Source organism: Diceros bicornis, chromosome 5, assembly GCF_020826845.1.
Source record: "Diceros bicornis minor isolate mBicDic1 chromosome 5, mDicBic1.mat.cur, whole genome shotgun sequence".
Taxonomy (NCBI): Eukaryota; Metazoa; Chordata; class Mammalia; order Perissodactyla; family Rhinocerotidae; genus Diceros; species Diceros bicornis.
In genome coordinates, this window is record NC_080744.1 from 59648328 (window position 1) to 59671820 (window position 23493).

At 54.0% G+C, this 23493-nt stretch overlaps 1 protein-coding gene across 3 annotated transcripts in view; it reads right to left on the minus strand.

Moving 5' to 3' along the window:
* Positions 1–1741: 1741 nt before the first annotated feature.
* Positions 1742–23493, minus strand: part of IGDCC3 (immunoglobulin superfamily DCC subclass member 3) — a 41315-nt gene continuing 19563 nt past the window's right edge. The window contains exons 3-14 of one of the 3 annotated variants that reach the window (XM_058541851.1): positions 10526–10670; positions 9995–10125; positions 9414–9551; positions 7923–8081; positions 6638–6803; positions 6103–6350; positions 5743–5907; positions 5247–5438; positions 5016–5120; positions 4377–4515; positions 3998–4217; positions 1742–3743 (exon numbers count right to left, since the gene is read on the minus strand). In XM_058541851.1, coding sequence (XP_058397834.1) covers positions 3531–3743; positions 3998–4217; positions 4377–4515; positions 5016–5120; positions 5247–5438; positions 5743–5907; positions 6103–6350; positions 6638–6803; positions 7923–8081; positions 9414–9551; positions 9995–10125; positions 10526–10670 — 2021 coding nt within the window. In that variant the 3' untranslated portion in view covers positions 1742–3530. Of the gene's footprint in view, positions 3744–3997; positions 4218–4376; positions 4516–5015; positions 5121–5246; positions 5439–5742; positions 5908–6102; positions 6351–6628; positions 6804–7922; positions 8082–9413; positions 9552–9994; positions 10126–10525; positions 10671–23493 lie in introns of all 3 variants that reach the window. The other 2 variants (XM_058541850.1, XM_058541852.1) reach the window with 2 other exon arrangements.

The following is a 23493-nucleotide window of genomic DNA, read 5'->3' on the forward strand; positions in this document are numbered from 1 at the left end:
ACCCACGCTCCAGCCGCCATTCAGCTTTGACACCTGTTGCTGCTACACTTCGTAATTGGAACCTGCTTCTCCCTCAACCTTAGCCCGCTCAGGGCCTTGTTAGAACAGGCCCTGCCTATGTTTGCATGGAATTTGTGTGCAATTTGCATACATCGACATGGGTCATATTAGGTGGTTTCCTCCCTGGGGGAGGTACCAGCATCTGGGACTCTTGGAGGAGACAGGGGCCCTGGAGGTTACTTGGCCTCCTGTCCCACCCACTGTAGGGTCTGCTTGAACAGATGACAAATACACACACACACACACACACACACACACACACACACACACACACACACACACACACACACCCGGCTGCCCTTGGATGGCTGGAGTTGTTAAGGAAGTCCTATGTTACAAAGTTCTTTGTAAAGAAAGGTGATGTATTGTATCTCTATTTGGGCTCAGTTCTTTCCTCTGGGAAAATCAGGGCAAATCAACTGCTTCCCCCAGAGATGCAGGGCAGGTACCATGACGGCCTCAGGCTTCTCTTCTCAGTTCAGCATCCACAGCACCATCACTGTTTCTGGCCTGACCTCAGCCCCAACTGCCCCTGCAGGCCTCTTCCAGAAGGGCCAGGCCAGGGGCTTTCAAACTTCTTTTAGGAGCAGAACCCTGTTTTTAAATGAAATCTCACCAACGGTCCAACATATTAGAGAGATAAAAGTGCAGCTGCTCTGGCTGAGGGTGGGCAGGAAGAGCCCCCCCCACCCCTCCCCCCACCCTGCAGAGAGGTCCCTCTACACTCCTAGCCGCAGCTGGAGAACCCAGCTTGCAAACCACTATCCTGGTTTGTTCCTCTCAAAAGGTGCCTCCGGGTACAGAACACCACCCTCCAGACCTGCAGAGCTTCCCAGGGGTGAGCCCTGGCTCTCGAGACTTCAGCAGCAGAGGGCACATTGACATTCTAAGCAGTTGCATTATACCATTGCCTCTTACTAAGCTTGAGACCCACTGAGACCTCCAGATCTTTGTCAGCACCACAACCTTTAAGCTAAGTTTCTCTTGGCCTATCCTAAGCCTTGGTAGCCCCAGACACCTGGCTTCAGGAGCCTGGAGTGAGGAGAGGACAGGGAGGAATGGAGAGGCCTGGCCGGAGGTTCTGGCCATGTGCCCTGTGTGAAAAAGTCACTCAGTCGGAGCCCCAGTTTCCTCAGCTTTAGGATGGGGAGGAAAATGGTCCTTCCTCATAGACTCTGCATGAAAAGCACATAGCCCTGCCCAGTACCGGCTCAATGCCTATGGACTGTCACTATAGAGCCGAGGAACTGGTCTCGGATCCCTCACTGCCGGCTAAGAAGGCCCGGAGCAGTGGTTGGAGGGGCAGTGGTTGGAATGCAGACCCTGGGACCAGGAGGCCTGGGCTGGGCGAAAACTCGGATCCTGCTGTAACTGGCTGTGTGAGACTCTGGATGTTTCCTTCATTTCTCTTACCCTTTCTTGGTTTCATTATCTGCAAAATGGAGATGATGATAGTAGACTATCTCCCTCCCAGGGAGCTTGTGAGGACCCAGGGAACTCCACCGCATGTGAAGACCCAGCACGCACAGTGCCTGTAAGTGGTGCATAGGGGTCTGCTGTTGTCATTCTGGGCTCTGACCCTGTGAGGGTCTGCCTGCTCCCTACCTGGCTCCCCTAATCCGAGCACTCCCACCCCCTCCCCCAGGACCTGACACAGCCACCAGAAGACTCAAGGTTCACTTTGGCAACAGGACTTTTATTCAATCAAAATGAGTAGAGTGTGACAAACATCAGGCCAAGTCAGGCCAGGTGGTCCCCCAGCCCCTTCCTCCCCCCAACCCACCCTTCCCACAGGAGAGGGGGTTCCAGGATAAAGGGGGGTGCAGAGGAGCCGCTGCAGGGACCAAGGGGGCACTGCCCGGGAGGTTTGAGGAGCCCTCACATGAGCCCTGCATTTGGGAGAAGGAGTGCATTGCCCTTCCCCGAGTCCACACGGACACGACTTCAGTCTCCAGGAAAACACCACAAAGCCTACCTTCTTCAGCTAATTAACTAAAGTTTGGGGTGGGGGTCCCTAGAGGGTTGGGGGTCAGGGACTTGATGGTCTAATCTTATGCTTAAGGAATACACATCTTTTTTTCCTTTAAAAAAAAAGTTTTCTTTCTGCTATTTAAAAAAATGTTTCTGAGTGTAACCAAAAATAAGTATCTGTTTCCTTGATTTCTTTTTTTTTCTTCTTCTTTAACTAAGTATTTCAAAAAATGACACAACAGAAAAGAGAAACAAGAAGTCACAAGAACGTAAATCCTTAAACACACCTTGTATAAAAATAGCTTCTGGCCACATATGCTGACAGTGGTCATTCCACTGTCCAGGGGTGGGTCAAGCTGGCTGTGTCCCATGGGACAGAGGGCTGGGGACCCCCCATGCACACACACACCCATCACACACACAGTACATTCCAGGGCCAGCCTGCTCCAGGGGCTCCGTATCTGGGAGGGACGGGGGCAGGCTGCGGGGTGATGTCCCACCCTCTCAAGGCCCAGGCGGACAGAGGGCCATCGGGATCCCAGTCAAGGATGAGTTGGCTGAGAGGGTCAAAATGGGAGTGCACAGTTGAGGCAAGACAACAAGACAAAGTACCAACAGCATGCTGGGAGGAGGCTAGTTTGGAGCAACAATTTATATTTCAAGGAAAAAATTTTCCTCATTTTTGGCTTTTTTTCACATTTTCTTCGACCAATTCCATCTTTATTTCTGTGGGTCCCAAGAGGCCCACCCTTGGTGTCTTAGCCTCCAGCCTCCTCTCTGGGTGAGAGATGGGGGGCTTTGGGCAGAAGGAGCCAGGAGGGAGGGTCCAGTGACACAGCACAGGCCCAGAGAGCCAGCAAGCCTTGAGGTAGATGGTTTCTTTCACATCTGGAAATGGGGAAGTGCTTTTTTTTCTCTTTTTTTTTTTTTTTTTTAAACTCTGGACAACAATGTGGGGAGGGAAAGGGGGTGCCCCTAAAGGGGCTTGAGGTAGGAGTACATTCGGGGCTCTGTGGGGTGGGGGGGCTGAGGCCACAGTCCCGCTCCCCCAAGGACATTCATTCCGGCTGAGGTAGGTGCTGAGAGCCAAAACAGCAAAAATCCATCCTGAGAAAGCAAGGTCGGTGGAGGGCGACAGTGTCAGGGCCCAGCCACAGCAGGGGCATATTTTTGGAGTCTAATTCACCTTCCTCTCTTTTTTTTTTTGATTTTAAGTTTGCTTTTTTTAAAGGAAAACATTAGTTCAGTTCCAAGTCATGTGGGTACCAGGCAGAGGTGAGGGGAGCATTAGCCCAAGGGAGGGACTCCTGCAGGGACCCCTCCAGGTGCTTGGAGGGTTCCCTGCCGAGGCTACTTTAGGTCTTGATACCCTGAGGGGCAGTCAGGACAGAAATGATGGGAAGCCCCCATCCGAATCCCACATGACAGGAGATATCTTGCCTTTGACCTGAGAATGGGGGTTGCCCCCTCCAGAGCCTGCCAGACACGGGCTACTGTTCTTAGTGAGCTGGCGGGGCCGCTGGTGCTGTGGAAGGCCAGGTAGCCTGCTCTTCACTAAGGAGGCCTGGGCCTACATCCTGGGGTGGCGGGGCAGCCGCAGGGCCTGCGCAGGGGGCCTTGGCCTCCGATGTCATCTCCTCCAGAAGGCCGAACCCCTGAAGCGGCAGCATGGAGAACTGGGTCTCCTCACACAGGGCGGGGGCCGCAGGATCCTGATGGGAAAAGGACCAGTCACACAGGCTTCGGCATGAAGGCCAGAGGGGCAGGCTCTGGATCCAATCCCACTCAGGACTTAGGGTCTCCAGACCTCCCTGCGACTCAGGGGCACAGAGAGAAGCACCGGCCCTGAGTTTTGTGCCTTGGTGAAGACCGATGACCAAGGCCCACAACCCAGGTGAAGAGAGGGCGGAATCGGGAGACGGTCAGAGCCTGAAGGAGGAGGTTTGCTCCAGGTGAGGGCACTCACCGTGGGTCTGGGCTTAGGTCTGGGGTCCGGCTGCCCCGCTGCCCCAGCCGAAGGGAACAATTGCTCCAGTTCCTTCATGTCCACATGTTTCTCGTCTCGGCCCAGCTGGCCCCTCTCTCCCCGTCCCGCCCCATTCAGTGCCAGGACGCCAGGGTCCCTCTGGCTCCGGGGGCCCTGAGGAGGGGAGAGCTGGTTTTCCACATCCTTACACAAGAGGACCCTAAGGGGTGAGCCAAGAGTTAGGAGGAGGGCTGGGAGAGGGAGCAAGAATGAAAGGATAGACAGTGAGCCCCAAACTCTCCTTTCCCTGTAGCAACTCCTTCTCCGGGCCTCTCCACCCCACACCAGCCCAGCCGCCTCTCCCTGGCCCAGGACCCACCTGCCCCTTTGGCCAAACAGGAGGAACAGGACACAGAAGATGATGCAAGTGACCCCGATGTGGATGCCAATGACGATACCCGTAGTGGACGTCTGGTTGGTGGCTTCCTCCTTCCGACAGTCACATGGTGGGCTCAGGGCTGGGGATGGGGGTTGGCAGTAGGTCGGCGGCTGTGGCTCTCCTAGCCTGAAGCACCCCCAGACACCTAGCCTTTGGAGGCTCTTTCTCCCTCAGCTGCTCCCACTCCCAAGTCCATATACCCTTTGCCCTTGCCTATGGGACCCCAGCCCAAACTTTGTGATTCTTTTCACAAGTTATTGAGGACTAACTTTGTGTCAGACACTGGGAATAACACTTTACATGGACCACTTCATCCTCGCCACAGCTCTATAAAGTAGGTCTTATTATCCCTGTTTTATAGAGGAGAAAACTGGGGCTCAGAGAGGTTATGTAACTTGCCCGAGGCCACGCAGCTAGAATGCTGCACAGCCAGACTTCAAATTCAGGTCTAAGCCTATGTTCTCAAGGGCTGCGTGCACTGTTCCACCCTCCTACCTTCCCTGGATGCCTGCTCCCCGCCCTCCCTCGCCTCCATTCTTGAGTCAGTCTGTAGCCCCACACCCCATCCCCAACCCTCACCTGTCCTCTCAGACGCTCCCCTCAAAGACACGAAGCGGGCTGTTGCGTTGCCATCCCCATGCTGGTTGTAAGCGAGCAGCTTCACCTCATACACTGCAGTGGGGTCTGGGGAAAAGGAGGGCGGCTGAGTGACTGGCCCAGCCCCCGCCGGGTGGCTCTGTCCAGTGGGGGAAATAGAGGTGACCTCTGCACCCCTGCCCAGCTCCCCAAGCCCGGCTGTGTCCCCCTCACCGAGCCGGCTGAGGTTGTAGGAGGAGACAGTTCCAGGCAGCAGGATGGGGCCGGTGAAGGAAGCCTTGCTTGCTGCGCGGTAGAACAACTTGAAGCCGCCCTCGTGCTGGCCCAGCCGGGGCCAGGGCTCCCACAGCAGCTGCAGGGAGGAGCCGTCGAGGACCCGCACAGACAACGGGGGTGGGGCGGGGGCTGCGGGCGGAGACGGAGGCCAAGATGTGAGGACCCGCAGCTCTACCTTACACTTCCATCTGCGACCCAGACCCCCAGGAGCCCAACAGCTCTCTGGCCTCCTCCTATCCAGGGTCTCTGCTTGCTCCAACAGTACCTTCACATGATTTAGAAAAGGATGCCCTTTCCTCCAGGTAGACCCAGCCCCCACTCAGCCTCAGGGCCAGGCACCTTGTGTAGTGCACAACCCGAACAAGTGTGTGTCGTGGGTCTGCTCTAATACCCTGAGTGTCTGCGGCTCTGCACTGCGCCCCCCAGGCCTCACCTTCACCCCGGGTGCTGGCCAGCGTGGGGGCAGAGGCTGAGCTGGCCCCCCTTGGTGTGTAGGCCTTGATGTAGAAGCTGTAGGCAGTGGAGGGCTCCAGGTCGCTCACCAGGTGCTGAAAGGTGCTCTTGCTAACTGCCTCCTGATACTCCAGCTCCAGGGGGTCTGGGAGGCAAAGGGTAGGGCAGGGGCGTGTAAGGGGCATTGGTGAAAGGAGGGCAGCCAGGGTGCAGGGGGGAGAAAGATGGAAGGTGTGGGGTCAGGACGTGCAGGATTGAGAGGGATGAGAAACAATGGAGAAGGTGGGGGCTGCAGGGCCAGCCTGGCCCTCCCGGCCCCTACCCACTGGCCCCCACCCACCGGCGGCCTTCCTGATGTGCAGGACGTAGCCGATGATCTCCTTGGTGTTGACCAGGGGCTCGTCCCAGGACACGCGGACCTCAGTGGACGACACGGAGACCGCCCGCACATTGAGTGGGGGCCCAGGCAGCCCCTCGGCCCACAGCACGGTCAGCCTGGCGCTGGCCTGCGAGGAGCCAGCACTGTTCTCAGCCACGCACTGGTAGATGGCCTCGTCTTCAGGGCCGATTCCAGAAATGGTCAGGGTGCTGTAGGGGGAAGGAGAGCCTCAGATCCCCTCCACCTCTCAGAGCACCCCTGGACGTTAGCCAGATCTCCCCGTTGAGAGATGGAGAAACTGAGCCTCTCCGGAAGGCAATGACTTGTCTGAGGTCTCTCAGCAAGTTTAGTGGCAGACTGGGGACTCAAACCCCAGTCTCCAGACTCCTAATTTAGTGCTCTTCCCTGACGGGAGGGGCACGGCCTGCCAGGCCACTCCTTCCAGGCCCCTTTCCCACCACTTCCTAGGCCTCACTCCAGCACCCACCACACGTGCCTGTTGTTATTCTTGAGCCTGACGTGGCCTCCTGGCCCCAGCACCTGTCCATTCTTCAACCACGTGACATGAGGGGGTGGCTCACCCTGGGCTTGGCAGGTGAACATGGCTGTGGTCCCAGCGGGCCTGGAGATGGACTGGGGGTGCTGGACAAACTCTGCTGGGGCTGGGGTGGGGGGCACAGAGAAGCATGAGGAGTGGTGAGGGTCAGCTGGAGAGGGACGAAACAGCTGTGGGTGAAGGGATGAGGAAAGAGGACGGGGGGCGGAGGTCTGCAGGGGACACACATCCACCCCTTGGAGAATCCTCCGGGCAGCCCACCCTCCACCCTGGCCCAGGCTCCAGGAGATGGTGGCAGGCCACCCCTCCTCCACCCCAGAGAGGCAGACCCAAGAGAGGACTCCATTTTAATAACTATTTAAGAGACTGACGTTTGTATCCGAAAGCGATCAAGCTGAGCTCCCTGTTCAGGAAATTGTTAAATAAATAAATGTGCTAATAGGTTTAGCTACACCTCCAAGGCGGTAATGATGGGGAGATGGATGAGCCCTCAGCACAGGCCCCCTCGCCCCTACATTCAATTCCACTCTCCTCCAATCCCAGGCCTCAAGCCTCCATTAACACCCAAGAAATGAAATGCTCCATCACTTTCATTTGGGTAGATTAACGGCACATGGAATGCTCAACAGACGGCATTTAAGTTCCTAATGCCCCTCCCTCCCACCCCTCCCCAGCTCTCCGGGAGGGAACAGCCACAGAAACCCCTGAGAATGGGAACCCAAGTCCCGTTCATGCGGGCAGTTGAGCCCAGGGCAGGAGGATGGACAGAATGATCTGGTGTGAGATGACAAACACACCGAGAGCACGCAAGTAGGTGTGAGCGTGGCAGGGCCACATGTGTGAATGAAAACAGCATGTGGGGCGAGAGACCCGTGTGAGTGACACAGGCAGGGAAACCAGCTGAGATTATAATGTGGAAATGACTCCGGAGGTAGGGGGAGGGGTGGCAGTCACACCTAGAGGGGCACACAGGGGCCAGATGACCAAGAATGTCCTCCCGTTCCCAACACACCCTCGTCGGGGAGAGAGGAGAGAGCTGCCACCTTTAGCCTGGCCTGGGGGCCTGGGGAGGGGCAGGGGACAGGATTCGGGTGAGTATAGGAAACTGGGTGAGCACAGGACAAGGGGCTTGGGCCAGGGATGTTGAGGAGGCAAGGAATGGCTCAGGAGGAGGGGGCTGCGTGGAAGGCCCTTCCCTTCCTCTGCTGGGGGTGGGGGGCCGTACCTTGCACGACCAGCCGGCCCTGAGCCGTTCTCCTCACCCGGGTGCCGGGCCTGTTGGCGGCACAGACGTAGACACCCGAGTGCTGCACAGTCACATCTGAGATGATGAGGTTCCCCGTGCCCAGCACCTGGATGCCCTCCACCCCAATGGGGCGGCCATCTGAGGAGGAAGGGGAAGGGGGGTGACGGAGGGTCAGGGAGATAGATGTGGGAGCAGGGAAGTGCAGGAACATTCCAGACTGTTCACAGTCCCACCAGTCTTCCAGGGAGCCCCAACCTTTGACTCTGCACCTTCCCTCTACAGCATCACCATTGTGGAGGTGGCAGGAGCAGCACGGAAAACTCTCGCCTAGCAACAGAGACCCAGGTCCTAATCCTAGCATTGTCACCGACTCGCTGGAGACCTTCAAGTCCCTTCCCCTCAGTTTCTCAATCAGGAAAGTAAGGGGTTTGGATTAGATGGACATTTCCCAGCCTGGTTTGTCTCTCTTGAAAAAAGTTCCATGGTCAAATATCCATTCCATTCCGGGACTGTCATAATGCCCATTAATATAAAGGCTCTGAGAAGTCCCGCAGCAAAGGGACCTGGTTGACTCTGTTTCCCAAACGTGTTAGACCACCAAGCCATTCTTTCCCCCCTGCAGATCACGGTTTGGGAAATGTTGGACCAGATGGTCCTTGCAGTGCCTATAGGCTCCTCCTAATGGTGAGGCCACTCTTTCTAGACTCTCCCAGGACCGGGCCCTCCCCCCACCACAGGATCAGATTAGCACAGTCAGAATGCAAGGAGACAGCTCCCCATTCAGTCCCTGAAGTGGTGAAATCTACTCCATTATCCCGCCTGCTGCCCCCTCCTTCCCCAATCACTCAGCTGCTACAATGTGGCGCAGTCTCCTTGTGAATGCCCACCCCACCCCAGCCCCTCCAGACTCCCCTTCCCCCAGTGACCTTTCTGCTCAGACAATGTGGGCCCATCTGCACCCTTTCATTTCTCTCCTTCAGCTGCCCAGGGATTTAGGCTGGGGGATTTAGGGGGCCAAGCTAGAGACTGGGGAGCCCAGAGTGAGGGTTTGAGAACTGGCTGAGATTTTGAGGGGTTTGGAACTGCACAGTTGGGGAGTATGGCCAGGGTATAGAGGGCAGGGAGGTGCGGGAAGGGAAAGAGATTAGAGGTGCTGAGAGCTGCAGAGGGGTTCTGGAGGGTGAGGGGAGCATGGAGGAGGGGAGCTGGTGCAGGATGGCCAGGACTGGACCGAGGTAACCCAGGGAGCTAAGCCATCCGTGCAGGGGGAGGGAGAATGTCGTGGGCAGGCGGACCTCCCTGGTCCTGCCAAGGAGAGGGAAACTTACCCCTTCCCCAGGCCTTGGAGAGAACAGACCCCCACGGAGAATAAACAGGATTCAAAGTCCTCCTCAGAGCTGGGTGATGAGACCGGCCCTCCCAGGGGGTGGGTTGGGGTGGGAGAGGCAGGGGCTGCGGGATGAGGCTCACCCAGGCGGCTCCAGGACACAATGGGGCGCGGGTTGCCCGTGGCGACACACTCCAGCACAGCGGTCTGGTGCACCGTCAGGGTGAGGTTCTCAGGCCCCACGAGGATCGTCGGCTCCTTGTATGCCCTGGAGCCCGAGCCTGGGAGGATGATGCCATGTTTCTTCACTTCAGCTGGGACCCTTCCCACCTCCTCATCCCCTCCACAACCCAGGACATGGGGGGGTGGGAAACACGCTTCAGCCCAGAAACCAGGTCCTGTGGGCAGAGAGGAGATGTCAGGGGCCCCAGGACGTTGCTCACATCCATTCGTCCACTCCAGGCCCTGCAGGGCCTCTAGCAATGGGAGATCCCCCGGGATAAGCAGAGGATGGGCTTCCCCAGGTAGAACTGAGCCAGAGAGTGGGCTTCGGATTCCTTCTGAACCCTCCCGTGAGGAGCACAGAGCTTTGTGCTTAGAAGGTGCTCTGTAGGCACTTGGCTGACACGTCTCCAGGAGTCATTTGAAGGGGGATTGATTTGACGGTGGGGAGAAGTCAAGAGGTGGGTTGGGGGAAGAACCAGGCAGGGCAAAGGACCCTCACCCGACACAGTGAGCCTGGCCCCGTGGCTGACCCGGACACTGGCAATGTTTGAGGCCACGCAGTAGAAGACACCACTGTCCTCAGCCCGAAGGCCTGTGATCTGCAGGACCCCCTTGGGCAGCAAGGTGTACCTGTTGAGGGGGGCACAGTTGACCACTAGCATACCCACTGGCACCATCGGCCACAGGGACACTGAGCATCACAGAAACAGCCCAGTACCTGGGCACTGTCCCCATGTCACCATTGTCATCACAGACACATACTGGGACTCTCATAGGTGGAGGCACCTGCAAAATCCAGCCTTGACAGCAATCACACACAGTCCTTCTCATGGACACATCCACGAGTGTCGAATCTGGGCCCAGCAAGCCACATGGTTACTCAGCTTTAACACAGGTGCAGAAACATCACTGTCTCAGGTGCCTGTGGGCACGGGCGTCAGCTCCCAGGGCCACAGGCAGTCCCTCTCTAAGGCTCAGACACTGGGCCTGCCTCTCCATCCACCCTCCATCTTTCCCACACGTGGCTCACCTCTCATTGTCCGTGTCAATGGGGACTCTGTTCTTCTCCCACGTGATCAGGGGTTTGGGAAGCCCATGGATTTGGCACTGGAAACGGGCCACACCACCCTCCTCGCCCACGGTGGCCTGGGGATGCACGTGAAAGTCCGACATGGCTGGAGAAAGAAAGGAGAATGTGTATGGGGAAGACACCCCATAGAGGTGCAGGGGGAAGGTGGAGTGTGGGGGTCACAGGCCCAGGTCTCAGAGACCTGGAGCTCTCCCCATTGAGGGCAGGGGTCTTCCTGGAGCTGGCAGACGCAGGGCAACAGCTTGGGGAACACCTCAGAGCTTACCCTGCCTCCACCAGTGGGAAACATCCCCCCCAAGGGGTGGTATAGGCTGGGCTGGGACACTTTGAGAAAGGTCTAGACAAATTCTTGGACGACAAACCTCTAACGAGGAAATCTTGGGCTGCCGACCCACAAAGGCCAGTCAGAGAAAGCCCTCCTCCCCACTTTTTCAGCTGCTTTTGGATTTATTTTTATACAGTCCCGCTAAGGTATGCAAGGCCTAAGTATTATGTTGTACATTTTACAGAATAGGAAACTGAAGCCCAGAGAGGGGAAGTTCAGTGTCACCCCGTAGGGACGCCGGTCTTTGGACCCTGGTTACCAGTGCCCAGTGGCTTTTTTTGCTCTCCTCATCATCCTCCTACCCCCAGTTCTTCTGCAGCCTCTCGATATACCCCAAGAGGGTGGTGCATCCATCCAAGGTGACAAGCCTCTCAGAAGACTGTCAGACCTACCAATCTACATTTCAACGTGTCATAAATATTCAGGGCCCCCCTCCCCACCTTTTGGGGATCTGAATAGCGTGAACTCTGTTCTGCAGAGGCCGGTGCAGAGGGGTTGTGGTGCACCTCTCCCCTCACCATTTTAGGCTGGTTAAGTGTTCCTACCGACCCTCATTCCCACCCATCCCAAACCCCAACCTGTAAAGCCCAGGGAAGGGGCCCTCCCACGTGGGTTGCCAGCTTCAGCACCAGGGCTGCGATTTCATTAAAATCCACTTTGCTTCAAGTGCGGGAAGGCGGCTCACCATCTGTCCAGGCAGGCAGCCCCTCCCCTCCAGCACTCCATCAACTGGGACAGTTGTCCCCTCCCAGAAGGAGCCCTCCCCCCACAGCAGCAGCAGGGACACTGGAGCTTGTCCTGGCTCCTGCTCTTGGCTCCTTGGTGTGGGTGGGTATACCCCATCTCAGGCCCCCTCAATCTTCCGGCCTGTTCTGGACTCCAGGGCAGCCGCGAAAGGCGGAGCCTTTGTGCCCTTCTTCCCAGAGTCTCTAGGGGCTGACTCTTTTGTGGCGTGTTCTCCATCTCATTTGCATGTGGTTCATTAAATATAAACATGCATAAAAATCCCCCGCCCTGCCTCCTCCTCTCTCAGGGCCTCCTGGGAGTGTGGCTGATGGGTGTGAGTGCCTCCTCGCACATGTGTGTGGGGCTATGTTTGCCAGGAGGATGTCTCCATGTATGTGGTGCGAGTGTCCATGGCTGGATGTGAATGAGGTTTGTATCCCTTAGTTCCCTCACACCAGTGGCTGGTGTGTGATTCTGGTACTGTGCAGGTAATCAACCATGTGTGTCCCCATGTAGGTGTAGCCCTTACAAAGCGTACCTCAGAGCCCTAGGTGGGGGCAAGTGCCTCAGCTGGGGTCCCCATCAGGCTTGGTGAGATGATCCCCAGGGAGCACCATCAGGTCAGCCTGCCCTGTCTCAGGCCAAAGGCTGTGTTTGCCCAAGGGCCTGCAGGTCAGCCCAGGGGCTTGGCGGTGGGAGCCGAAGCACTGCTGGGGCGCCTCTACTGCCTCCAGGCCTCAACGTCCAGGAGAGCAGGACTGGACATGGGCCCAGGGAGCAGAGAGGGCACCCAGGCTCCTGGGTCAGCCATCTGTGCTCCTGGGGCCCTGCCCATTCAGGAGCTGGGGAGCTGCCTGCCCTCTCCTTACTCCAGCTGGAGAGGAGCTCGAAGTCCCCCAGGGACCTGGGGCGGGGACTAATGGCCCTGCTGACGACAGATGCCTCCTCATTAAGGAACCGCATCCTTTTGTGTTTCTAGCCCCCATCCTGGGCTCCCTGGCGGCACCTAGAGCTAGGAGCTGGCCTGAGGAGAGATACAGGGAGAGGGCTGCTTCTTATCTGGGAGCTGGGGATGGAGAGTCTGGCCTCTATCTCTAGGCCCCTCCTTCTCCCCCAAAACTAGACACCGACAACAGCAGGGGTTGCATGTGATGCTGGAGAGGAATGCTCCAGCAGGAAGGGGTGGTAGGTAAGGAGCCAGTCCAATCCTCTTCACAGTGCACAGCAAGACTCCTAGGGGGCCTCTGGGGCCCCCTGGATGCAGCTGAGCCCCCTCCCCGCCTGGGGCTTCACATTCCCCTTCCATCAGAGCAGCACTTCACGGTACCTCTCTATCAGCTTTACTTAACTGCAGTTCTGCCACACACTTCATTTGAAGGATAGCTTTGCCTTTAAAAGTGCTTGAAAACCACTAATCTAAAGCCAATCCATTCATTTTAGGAAGGGTAAACTGAGACCCAGGCCCACTTGGTGGCTCTATCAGCCACAAATCAGAAGTTCCATGCCCCAGGCCCTCCAGCAAGTTTTTCACTCTCCAAGGGCAGGTGACCCCAGAGAGGACTGCATCATGGACCAGCCTCTTCTCACTGGTTGGGAGTTGGTGCATGTTGCGAGTTGCAGGGAGGATAATGAGCCTCAGAGATGGGTCCTCAATCCCACCCCGGAGCCCAGCTGCGTACACAGGTGTTGTCCAGGGGAAATGGGTGCAATGGGAGGGTGTGGTCCTCTTCATCCGAGGTTCCTTCTTCCCTCCCCTTCCTCACACTCCTACCAACCCTTGGGTCAGCCCTGCATATCCCTCAGACATCCAGGGGATTGCCGTGAGACCTGGGCAGGCACTGTCAGAGCACCGGTCCTCTCATCTGTAAATGAAGGGGTGAACGCCTGGTACTCTTCAGGGCCCTTCCAGCTCTGACTCCTGCCACCTTCATAGACAGGCCCTTCTCCAGACTCAGCTTAGCTGGGGTCTCTTAGAATCTCCCATGCACTCCTAGTTCATCAGTAACAGCATTTTTTCTTTAGGAAGTCAAAGGAGAAAGTTTTTCAGGGCACTTAGGGCTCCTCCAATCTCTTAGGTGGGCCATGGTTCGTTTACTAGTCTGTTTTGCCTTGGCTTGTGCTAGCAGGCCACAGAGCAAGGGGGAAGCTGTCCCTCATTGTGTATCTCTGGGGATAGGGTCCCTGGGCAAGCATGCGTATGTGGGGTCGAAGGCTGGACCTCTGAGCACCTGAGCCCTGAACAAGTCATCCTGGAGGCCACTGTGTGGCTGATGATGGTGTACACAGGTTACTGTTGTTGCTGGAGACATTGTTTGTGGCCAGTGTCGGTGATATTTGTCCGTGGCTGGTGGACATGAAGGTGGTGCTGTGGCCTGTGGCTGTAGGTGCTTTATACTCCTGCTAACACCTGTCCCTCCTTTATATTCCAGTAGGGACAGTTTTGGGTCCCTCACTTCAAGCTGGGTGATCGGAGCGGGTAATGGGCAGTGGCTGGAGGCCCTTGAGGTGTGAGGGCCAGAGAGAGCGACAGGAGGACAAAGGCCTGCATGGCGGCAGTTGCGGAGAAAGGAAGAAGAAAGCACCTTTGTCCCCAAGCAATCTGAGAAGGAATCTCCCAGCCTCTCCCTGCTCCCACCATTGGTACAGCCTGGCTGTGGGGAAAGACAGGGGCAGAGAGAGAGCCCAGCAATCCGTTGGGCTGGAAGGGAGCAGAAACAGGCAGGAAATGGCTTCTGGACACCCCTATAAATCACCAGAGGGGAGGGGTCTCCTGAGAGTCAGATCTAGAGGGGCTCGGGGAGGGGAGGGGGACTTTCCTCCTGGTCCAGGACCTCTGGTGAGGTCAGGCCTGGATCTGATTAGACAGGCTCCAGGGGGACGCTGGGGGGCAGCGGAGGGTCAAGGCATAGTGCTGGCAAGGAAGTTGGCAGCATCCCCCAGGCCCAGCCTCCCACCTCTTGGCTACAACCCAACTCCTATCCGGTGTGTGATGACAAAAAGATCATGGCATGTTGGGATGGAGAGTTCAAAACAGCCTCTGCAGAAGCCGGCAGCACCGGGGGTCTGAGGCACCAACTTCCCCCACTCACACAGCCATTCAAGAGGAACAACCACGAACCACAGACCCTTCCAAAGGGCAGCAAGGCCAGTCCCTTCCTTGTATCCATCCCTGCCAAGGACCAGCGACACCCTGGATGCCCAGCCCCTACTCAGGCAGCTCAGGTGACTGTAACGTTTTTCCTTACACTAGCGATATGTCTGAATCCCACATGATTCTACCCACTGCCCCCAACTTCCCCCTTGAGAATCACATTTTCCAATATAGTAGCCAGCTATTAAGCACTTGAAATGTGGCCAGTCCAAACTGAGATGCGTTGTGAGTGTAAAATACACACTGAATTTCAAAGACTTAGTATAAAATAACAAGACACTAAGCATTAGGGAAATGCAAATCAAAACTACAATGAAACACCACCTCACACCCATTAGGATGGCTACTATCAAAAAACAAAAACAAGGGCCCGCCTGGTGGCACAGCAGTTAAGTGCGCGCGCTCTGCTTTGGTGGCCCAGGGTTCCCAGGTTCGGATCCTGGGCGCGCACCGATGCACGGCTTGTCCAGCCATGCTGTGGCAGCGTCCCATATAAAGTAGAGGAACATTGGGGGCCAGACCCATGGCTTAGCAGTTAAGTCCACGCGCTCCGCTACTGGTGGCCTGGGTGCGGATCCTGGGCGTGCACTGACACAGCGCTTGTCAGGCCATGCTGTGGCGGCGTCCCACATACAGCAACTAGAAGGATGCGCAACTATGAGATACAACTATCTACTGGGGGGCCGGCTCCGTGGCTTAGCGGTTAAGTGCGTGCGCTCTGATGCTGGCAGCCCAGGTTCGGATCCCGGGCACGCCCCAAGGCACCACTTCTCCGACCAACCCGAGGCCGAGTCCCACGTACAGCAACTAGAAGGATGTGAACCTATGACATACAACTATCTACTGGGGCTTTGGGGGGAAAAAAATGAATAAACAACTATCTACTGGGGCTTTGGGGAGAAAAAGGGAAAAAAAGGAGGATTGGCAATAGATGTTAGCTCATGGCCGGTCTTCCTCAGCAAAAAGAGGAGGATTGGCATGGATGTTAGCTCAGGGCTGATCTTCCTCACACACACACACAAAAGTAATAATAATAAAGTAGAGGAAGATGGGCACGGATGTTAGCCCAGGGCCAATCTTTCTCAGCAAAAAAGAGGATTGGCAACAGATGTTAACTCAGGGCTGCTCTTCCTCACAAAACAAAAACAAAAACAAAAAGCAACAGATGATAACAAGTGTTGGCAAGGATGAGGAGAAACTGGAACCCTGTGCACTGTTAGTGGGGATGTAAATAAAATGCTGCTGTGGAAAACAGTATGGCAGTTCCTCAAAAAATTAAAAATAGAATTACCATATAATCCAGCAATTCCACTTCTGAGTATAAACCCAAAAGAATTAAAAGCAGAGTCTCGAAGAGATATTTGTACACCCACGTTTATAGCAGCATTATTCACAATAGCTAAAACATGGAGGCAACCTAAGTGTCCATCGACAGATAAATGGGTAAACAAAATGTGGTATATACATACAATGGAATACTATTCAGCCGTAAACAGGAAGGAAATTCTGATACATGGATTAACTTTGAGGACATTATGTTAAGTGAAATAAGCCAGTCACAAAAAGACAAATACTGTATGATTCCACTTATATGAGGTACCTAAAGGAGTCAAAGTCATAGAAACAGCGGGCCAGCCCCGTGGCTTGGTGGTTGGTTGGGTGCATGTGCTCCGCTACTGGCGGCCCGGGTTCGGATCCCGGGCGCGCACCGACGCACCACTTGTCGGGCCATGCTGAGGCGGCGTCCCACATACAGCAACTAGAAGGATGTGCAGCTATGACATACAACTATCTACTGGGGCTTTGGGGAAAAAAAGGAGGAGGATTGGTAATAGAGGTTAGCTCAGGGCTGATCTTCCTCACACACACAAAAAAAAGTCATAGAAACAAAAAGTAGAAGGGTGGTTGCTGGGGGCTGGGGGAGGGGGGAAATGGGGAGTTGTTCAATGGGGATAGAGTTCACTTTTGCAAGATGAAAAGAGTTCTGGAGATGGATGGTAGTGATGGTTGCACAATAATATGAAGGTACTTAATGCCACTGAACTATACACTTAAAAATGGTTAAGATGGTAAATTTTATGTTATATGTATTTTACCACAATAAAAAAATTGGAAAATTCTATAATTTTAATAATAGTAATTAATAATTTTCAATATTGATTATGAATGGAAATGATAGTATTTTGAATTTTAAAGACAGTCCAAAAAATGCAAAAATCTTATTAATAATTTTAAAGTAATGATTATATGCTGGAATGATAATATTTTGGTTAGATTAAATAAAATAAAATTTATTATTAAAACTAACTTTACTCATTTCTTTGTTACTTTTTTTGCAAATGTGACTACTAGAAAATTTAAAATTACCTATTGTTGTTCACATCATATTTCCACTGGACAGTGTTGCTCTAGAAAACACAAACAGTTTTGTTCTTTACACAACAGCCCTTTAAGTACCGGAGGTCTGGGTTGTTCCCCGAGAAACATCTTCTGAGGTCAAACACCCTTAACTCCTTAGCCACTTGTGATGTGAAATGATGTTCAGATGCTTTGAGCCTGGAGACCCTCCTCTAGCCAAGCTCTGGGTGGGCAAGGCCCCCTTACAATGTGCCATCTAGAAGTGCCACAGCCCCTTGGGATGGTCTGAGCCCACAGGGCCTCATATCACCAGAGGACTTTGAGCAGATTTCAGCCATCAGCTGTGGTGAGCACCCCTGTGCTGTCCGACATGGTAACCACTAGTCATGTGGTCATTTAAATTAAAATTAAATAAAATTTTAAAAATTCAGATCCTCTGACTCACTAGCCACCTTTCAAGTGCTCAGTAGCCACAAGTGGCTACTGGCTCCATTATGGGACAGCACCAATAGAAAACTTCCATCGTCACAGAAAGTTCTATTGGACAGTGCTGATCCAGACCCGAGGCCAGGCATCAGATCCCCAGGTGCCTTCTCTCTTGCTCCCTCCCTCTTGCCGCCCCACAGAGAGCCCCCTTTTCCTCTCCATCTTCATCACTAGCCTAGCCTTGTCCCTGCCGGCTCCCTCCCCTCTTGGCCATATGGACTCAGAGACCGCTGACGAGGCCCACATTTGATCACATCCTAGGGCTGTCACACCGCCTGGCAGAGAAGGCCTCAACGGCAAGAATTCTGCTCCTAGTGAGGAAATACTTGTTACATACCAGTGAAGAGGTTAATGGTAAATGATACTCTGGGATCACACAGAATTGGGTTCAAAACTCAACACCACCACGATTAGCTGCGTGATCTTGGGCAAGTTACTTAATCTCTCAGAACCTCTATTTTCTCACATAAAATAGAGACGATAATAGCTCACGTCGCCAGAGCTGCAGCACTAGGGGGATTCAATGAGATGTATTTGTAAAGGGCTTAGCACGGTCCTTGGCAAAGAGTAAATACTTGCTAGCTATTGTTGAGGGAAAATCGTAGGATCTTGAGTTAAAAGGGAGCTGAGAGGTTACAGAAGAGCATGGCTGGGGGGTGAGGGGAGGGAGGGTGGCTATCTTCTTCAAGGGAGTAGCCGTCTTCCCTCCAAGAGGCTAAGGCTAAGGCTCGGAGAGTTAGTGGTAGAGCCGCAAGCCCTCTGGAGAAGTGAGTAAAGACAGAATTTGCAAGGCCTGAATGGTGACGGGGTCAGTGAGGTGGGGGGCAGCGGGGTATATACCAGAACTTGGCTTCTATCTCACTTCTGCCAGGGGGCTTCATAAAGGCCCCAACAGACAAGCTGTCAGTTGGAAGAGGCCATTGGGTAATTGAGGGCTTGATTTCTCTAGTAAAATGTTTATGAAGCCCATAAACTCATGCCTTTATTAGCCAGGCTCATTCTGGGGGATGGATGTGGCTCTCCGAGGTGTAGTTAAAGCACCTGCAGGACTCAGGCATCCGATGGCCACTCTGGCCTCCACCCAGACCTACTGGGCAGAGCCACTGGTGGGGCACGGCCAGGGCAGAGTGGTCCCTGGAGGGTGAGGAGGCCAGCCAAGACCCACCTCACATGCTCTTTAAACTCCTCAAAGCACTTGTAAATGCCCTATCTCTGAACGTCTGTGGGAAGGAGGGAGGTGATGGCAGAGAATTCTGCAGTCCTGGGGAGGCTCACGATTTGCCCACAGTCCCCAGTAGGGTATTGGTCTTGTTTGTCATCAGCGTTCTCTGGCCCAGGCTCACCCTCCCCAACACTCTGTGCCTGTCTCCCCATTATCTGGGTCCCCACCTTGCCCTGACTTTGGCTCTGCTGGGGAAGAACTCCCACATTGATTGGCTGTGGTCATGAGGGGGTGGGAAAGTATGAACTTAGAAGACCTGTATTTACTTCCCTGGGCCTCCAAAAGGAAGTCTGAGAGTGGAATCAACGTTCTAAATCCAAAAAGCATGTTTTGAGGAGGAGGGGAGGGGGCTGTGTGGGTTTTAGGTGTTGGATGGGTGTGGGTGGACGATGTCTGGCACTCACGCACAGGCCCAGAGGACTGTGATGGCTCAAAGGCCCTGCTCAGCTTCCCTGGGGATGATGGATTCATCTGGGCCTTTGCCTGGTGACCTTGCTCTGAGAAGCCTCTGGATCCCTTCGCCAGTCTCCTCGGCCTCCTCAAGCCTCTGCCTTGGGCTCCTGCACCCCAGCTCCTGCCTCCCATCCTCCCACTCCACCACCAGCTCACCACTCCCCTGGCCCCAATTCTAACACAAAAGACAACTTTGTCTTTCAAGTCAGCAGCCATAAATCCACGTCTCTCCTCTCCCTCTCGGCAGCCACCTCTGACAAACGGGGGCCTGGATAGGGGAGAGGCGGGGGGCCTTGGGGGGCCGGACTCAGCTTGGGAAAGCCCCTGCACCCAGCTGTTGGCCCGCTGTAGGAATGGTGAGCGTCGAACCTTTACAGCCTGATCTTCAATTCCAATGGACTATAAGGCCCAAGGCCCAGCTGCAGAGGAGGCAATCTGGGGCTCTCCAATGCCTCTGGCCCGGGCTTTTACAACCCAAGGAGAATAAAACTTCTCAAAGCCCGACTTTTAATTACTCAGCCCATAATTCGGGGGCTCCAGTTCTTCCTCCAGATCAAGCCGCGAGATCCTCCCCCCTGCATTAACCAGCCTTCCATGGAGGGCATGAAGTGTGCCTGGGGGCATTATGTGCTGTGGGACACAAGCGGTGTGCTTGCCTTATAGGCACAGGGGATGTGCCACCGGGTGGGTGTGCCCCACTGCTTTCTGTGGCGACCCCTCGCACATTCAGGAAGAGAAGCACCACTCACCCCATGTGACCACCCTACCTATCCCACTGCTAGGTTTCCAAAAGCAGTCCCAATTTCAAATATTTTGCCCTGTTTCCACCTCACATATCAGACAATGAGTCAGAGGATGTGTCCTGATTCCTGTTCAGGAAATAGTCACCTGTCCTAGTTACACAGCAGACCCACTGGGTCGATTCTAAGCATTCATTCAATAGATACTTACTGACCGCTAATGTATCAGGGAGGATGTCCTGGCACCCCAGAGGCAAATTCCCTCCATCCCACAGGCCCCGTCCTTAGATGTTCTCATCCAAGCTCCTAAGAAATACCAGAAGGGGGTTAGCACCAGGGCCAGGATCTTACATACTCCCACAGTAACAGGGCCCTGAGACACGGAGACCTGCAGAAGCCATCTGCTGTCAAAGGTTAGATATTACGTACATCGGTAGAATTCTGAGAAGTAGGGATTACTAGTCCTTCTGAGGCTCAGAGAGGTTAAGTGACTTGCCCAAAGTCACACAGCCAGTTAATGGTGTTAAGGCAAGCATTTGAACTTAGAGCAGTCTAACTCCAAATCCAGTGCTCTTTCCCTGCCCCACAGCTGCCCTGGATGGGGGCAGGGTGGGACACATATTCAAATGCTGGTCAAACATGACCGATGATACCCAAGGACACTCACATTGAAAAACACAGAGGCACACAACATCCCAGATCCTCACAAGCACCACGTCTACTCACATTCAGAGACACCCAAGACATGGCAGGCTTTACTTTAACTGAACTCCCCCAGGGTTTGGGGGTGGGTGTCATAGAGTGTGACTAATGCAGATAAGCACCATGATAAGGCGGTGTTATCACCCCACTAATGGTCACTGAGTCCACACATGTTTCCTAAGTTCTATTAACACAGGTAAATAAACAACCCAGACACTCGTCCCAGGGTAACTCTTCCCTGAGCACTTCCAACTCCACAAACCAGGAAATCCAGGCTGCAGGGCTACTGCTGTCGCCTGTTGGGCCTTATAAAACAGAGGAGTAATTTCTTTTCCTGGTTTTGGGCAGGGGAGGGCAAAGCACTCTGAAATGCTGGTGGCTTCCGTGGGGTGAGTGGGAGACGGAGGGAGACATACTAAAGGGAGGACTAACTCAGTCCTTTTAATAACTGGATGTGTGATCTCGATAAAGCCAAAGCCCCTCTCTGGGCCTCTGTTTCCTCCTCTGTATAATGGGGGAGTTGAGATGCACCAGTTATAACGTCTTATCCAGCTGCAGCCTTTGAAGCACATCTGCTTCCAAGCACCAGCCAAGGGTGCAGGGTCAGGGCTTCAGAGCTGACTTGGGAATCTCTCTCTGTCTTAAACTTGAAAATGTCCAGGCCTAGCAGAGCCCCTCTCCCTAGACTGCACGTCTCTGCCCGTGTCAGGGTCACCAATCTTCCTTATGTAAACCTGCCCAGGCCCACAACATCCTTAACTTCCGTCGTTCAGCTCAGGACACCGGATCTCCCTCGCCTCCCGGAAGAGCGTCTGGTTAGGGGGCCCAGGCTGGCGCTATTAAGTAAATTGCTTTCACATGACCATGAAGATTACTCAACAAAAACAGATACTTCCCCCAAATTTCCAGAGCCATTTATTAGGATTTGTAAGGACTAATGCAGTGGGGGTTAGGTAATGGAGAGGCGACCTGGGATTGGGCCTGGCTCTTTCACAGACGCCCTATGTAACCTTTCAGTTCCAACCTTGGTTTTCTCACCTGTAAAATGGGAGTGAGGCAGGATAGACAAGATAACCTCTAAGGTCATAACAACTTTAAGATTCTAGGATAACACTGGGTAAAGTTGTCCCTCTCCAGCAGAAAGGACCCTCTCCTATTCTTGAATCTTGATCTGATGCTGCATTTGCATCTCATGGCTCTACAGAATCTCTGGTGGCTCAACACTGAACCACAATAGATTAAGGCCTACAAGCCCTCCACCCCAACAACTCTCCAGAATAAGCCTTACCTGTTAGGGGAAAGAGGAAAGCCTACATTCCATGGGAGGATCATGGAGTTTCTTGGTTGGTATGGGGCTGCCAACTCTTAGAAATAGACTTATTTGGGGGAACTCCACTGCTGCCCTCCAGTTGTTGGAGGTCTCTTAAAGCCCTAGGAACCATCCTCTGCAGAAGGTTTCAGAAGCTTTCCCATAAATTCAAAGGAATCACCAGACCCACTCCCAGCCTCTTCCTCTTCCCGTGTCTCTTATCAACAGCCTCATCATGCACCAACTGCCCCAGCTATAAACAAACCAAGGGGTCACTGTTTCATCCTTCTCCCTCTCTCTCAGAAGCTAACTGGTCACCAAATCCTGGTCTATCCTCCCTTTTCCTTGGCTTAGGCTCTTATCACTCTCAACTATTTCTGTAATAGCTTCCCCCCTCCAGCCTTCCATCTTTCCTCTCTCCCTCCTCTTCTTCCTCCATCCTGAAGCCATAATTATCTTCCTGAATATCCAATATGTTCCTTAAACACCCCTGGTGGTCCTCCATTGCCTTGAATCAAGGTACTCTCCTTGGGATGGCATTCAAGGTCTTCATTATTAGGTCCTGTTTCATCTTTCCAGCCTCAAATACCAGCTAATTCTGTCTTCATGTGATTTGTACTCCTACCATGTGAGACAACTTTGCCTTCCCTGGACATATCATAGACGTTCATGCTTATATTTCTCTACTTCTGCTGTCCCCTCTGCCTGGAACTCTTTGCTCCTTTCTCTACGAGCAACCCCATCATCCACATCCCCTAAAGGAGGCAGAATTAATTCCTGCCTCAAACATGTTGCCCGCGCCTCTCTCCTAGCCCTTATTAGACCGTATTAGAGTCAGCTGTCCACACATCAATCCACCTACTAGCCTGTGAGTCCCTTATGAGCAGAGAACAGTCTAATTTACCTTTGTACTCCAGCACCTAGAACAAATACTAGGTAAATAAGTCTTCATAAACTGTTTCCTGAATGCTGACTTGAAGAGTCACATTGTCTTGGGGGTCATCATCTTCTCTTCCACCCAAGTCCCCAACCTGCCACAATGTCTATCCTTGGGCAAGCTACTTCTACCTGAGTCTCAACTTCTTCCATGAAAATGAAGGAGTGGGACTAGGTCCCGGTTCTCAAACTTGGCTGTGTATCAGAATAACGTAGGGTGCTGGGTAACGATGCAGACTTCTGGACTCTACTGCCGGAGATTCAGATCCCTTGGTCTGGCCTGGTGCTCAGGAATCTGTATTTCCATTAAAGCTCACCAGGATGTCTTACATGCATAGTCAGGACTGGGAAACCCTGGCCTGGCGGGTTCTTGAGAATCCGGACCTTCCCTAACGCTCCAGCATCCGACAGGGGCAGATTCTCAGGCCCCCGCCTCCCCGCTCGAGGCGGGGCTGGTGCAGGCAGTCTGACTCCAAAGCCAGGAGGCGCAGAGCGGGCAT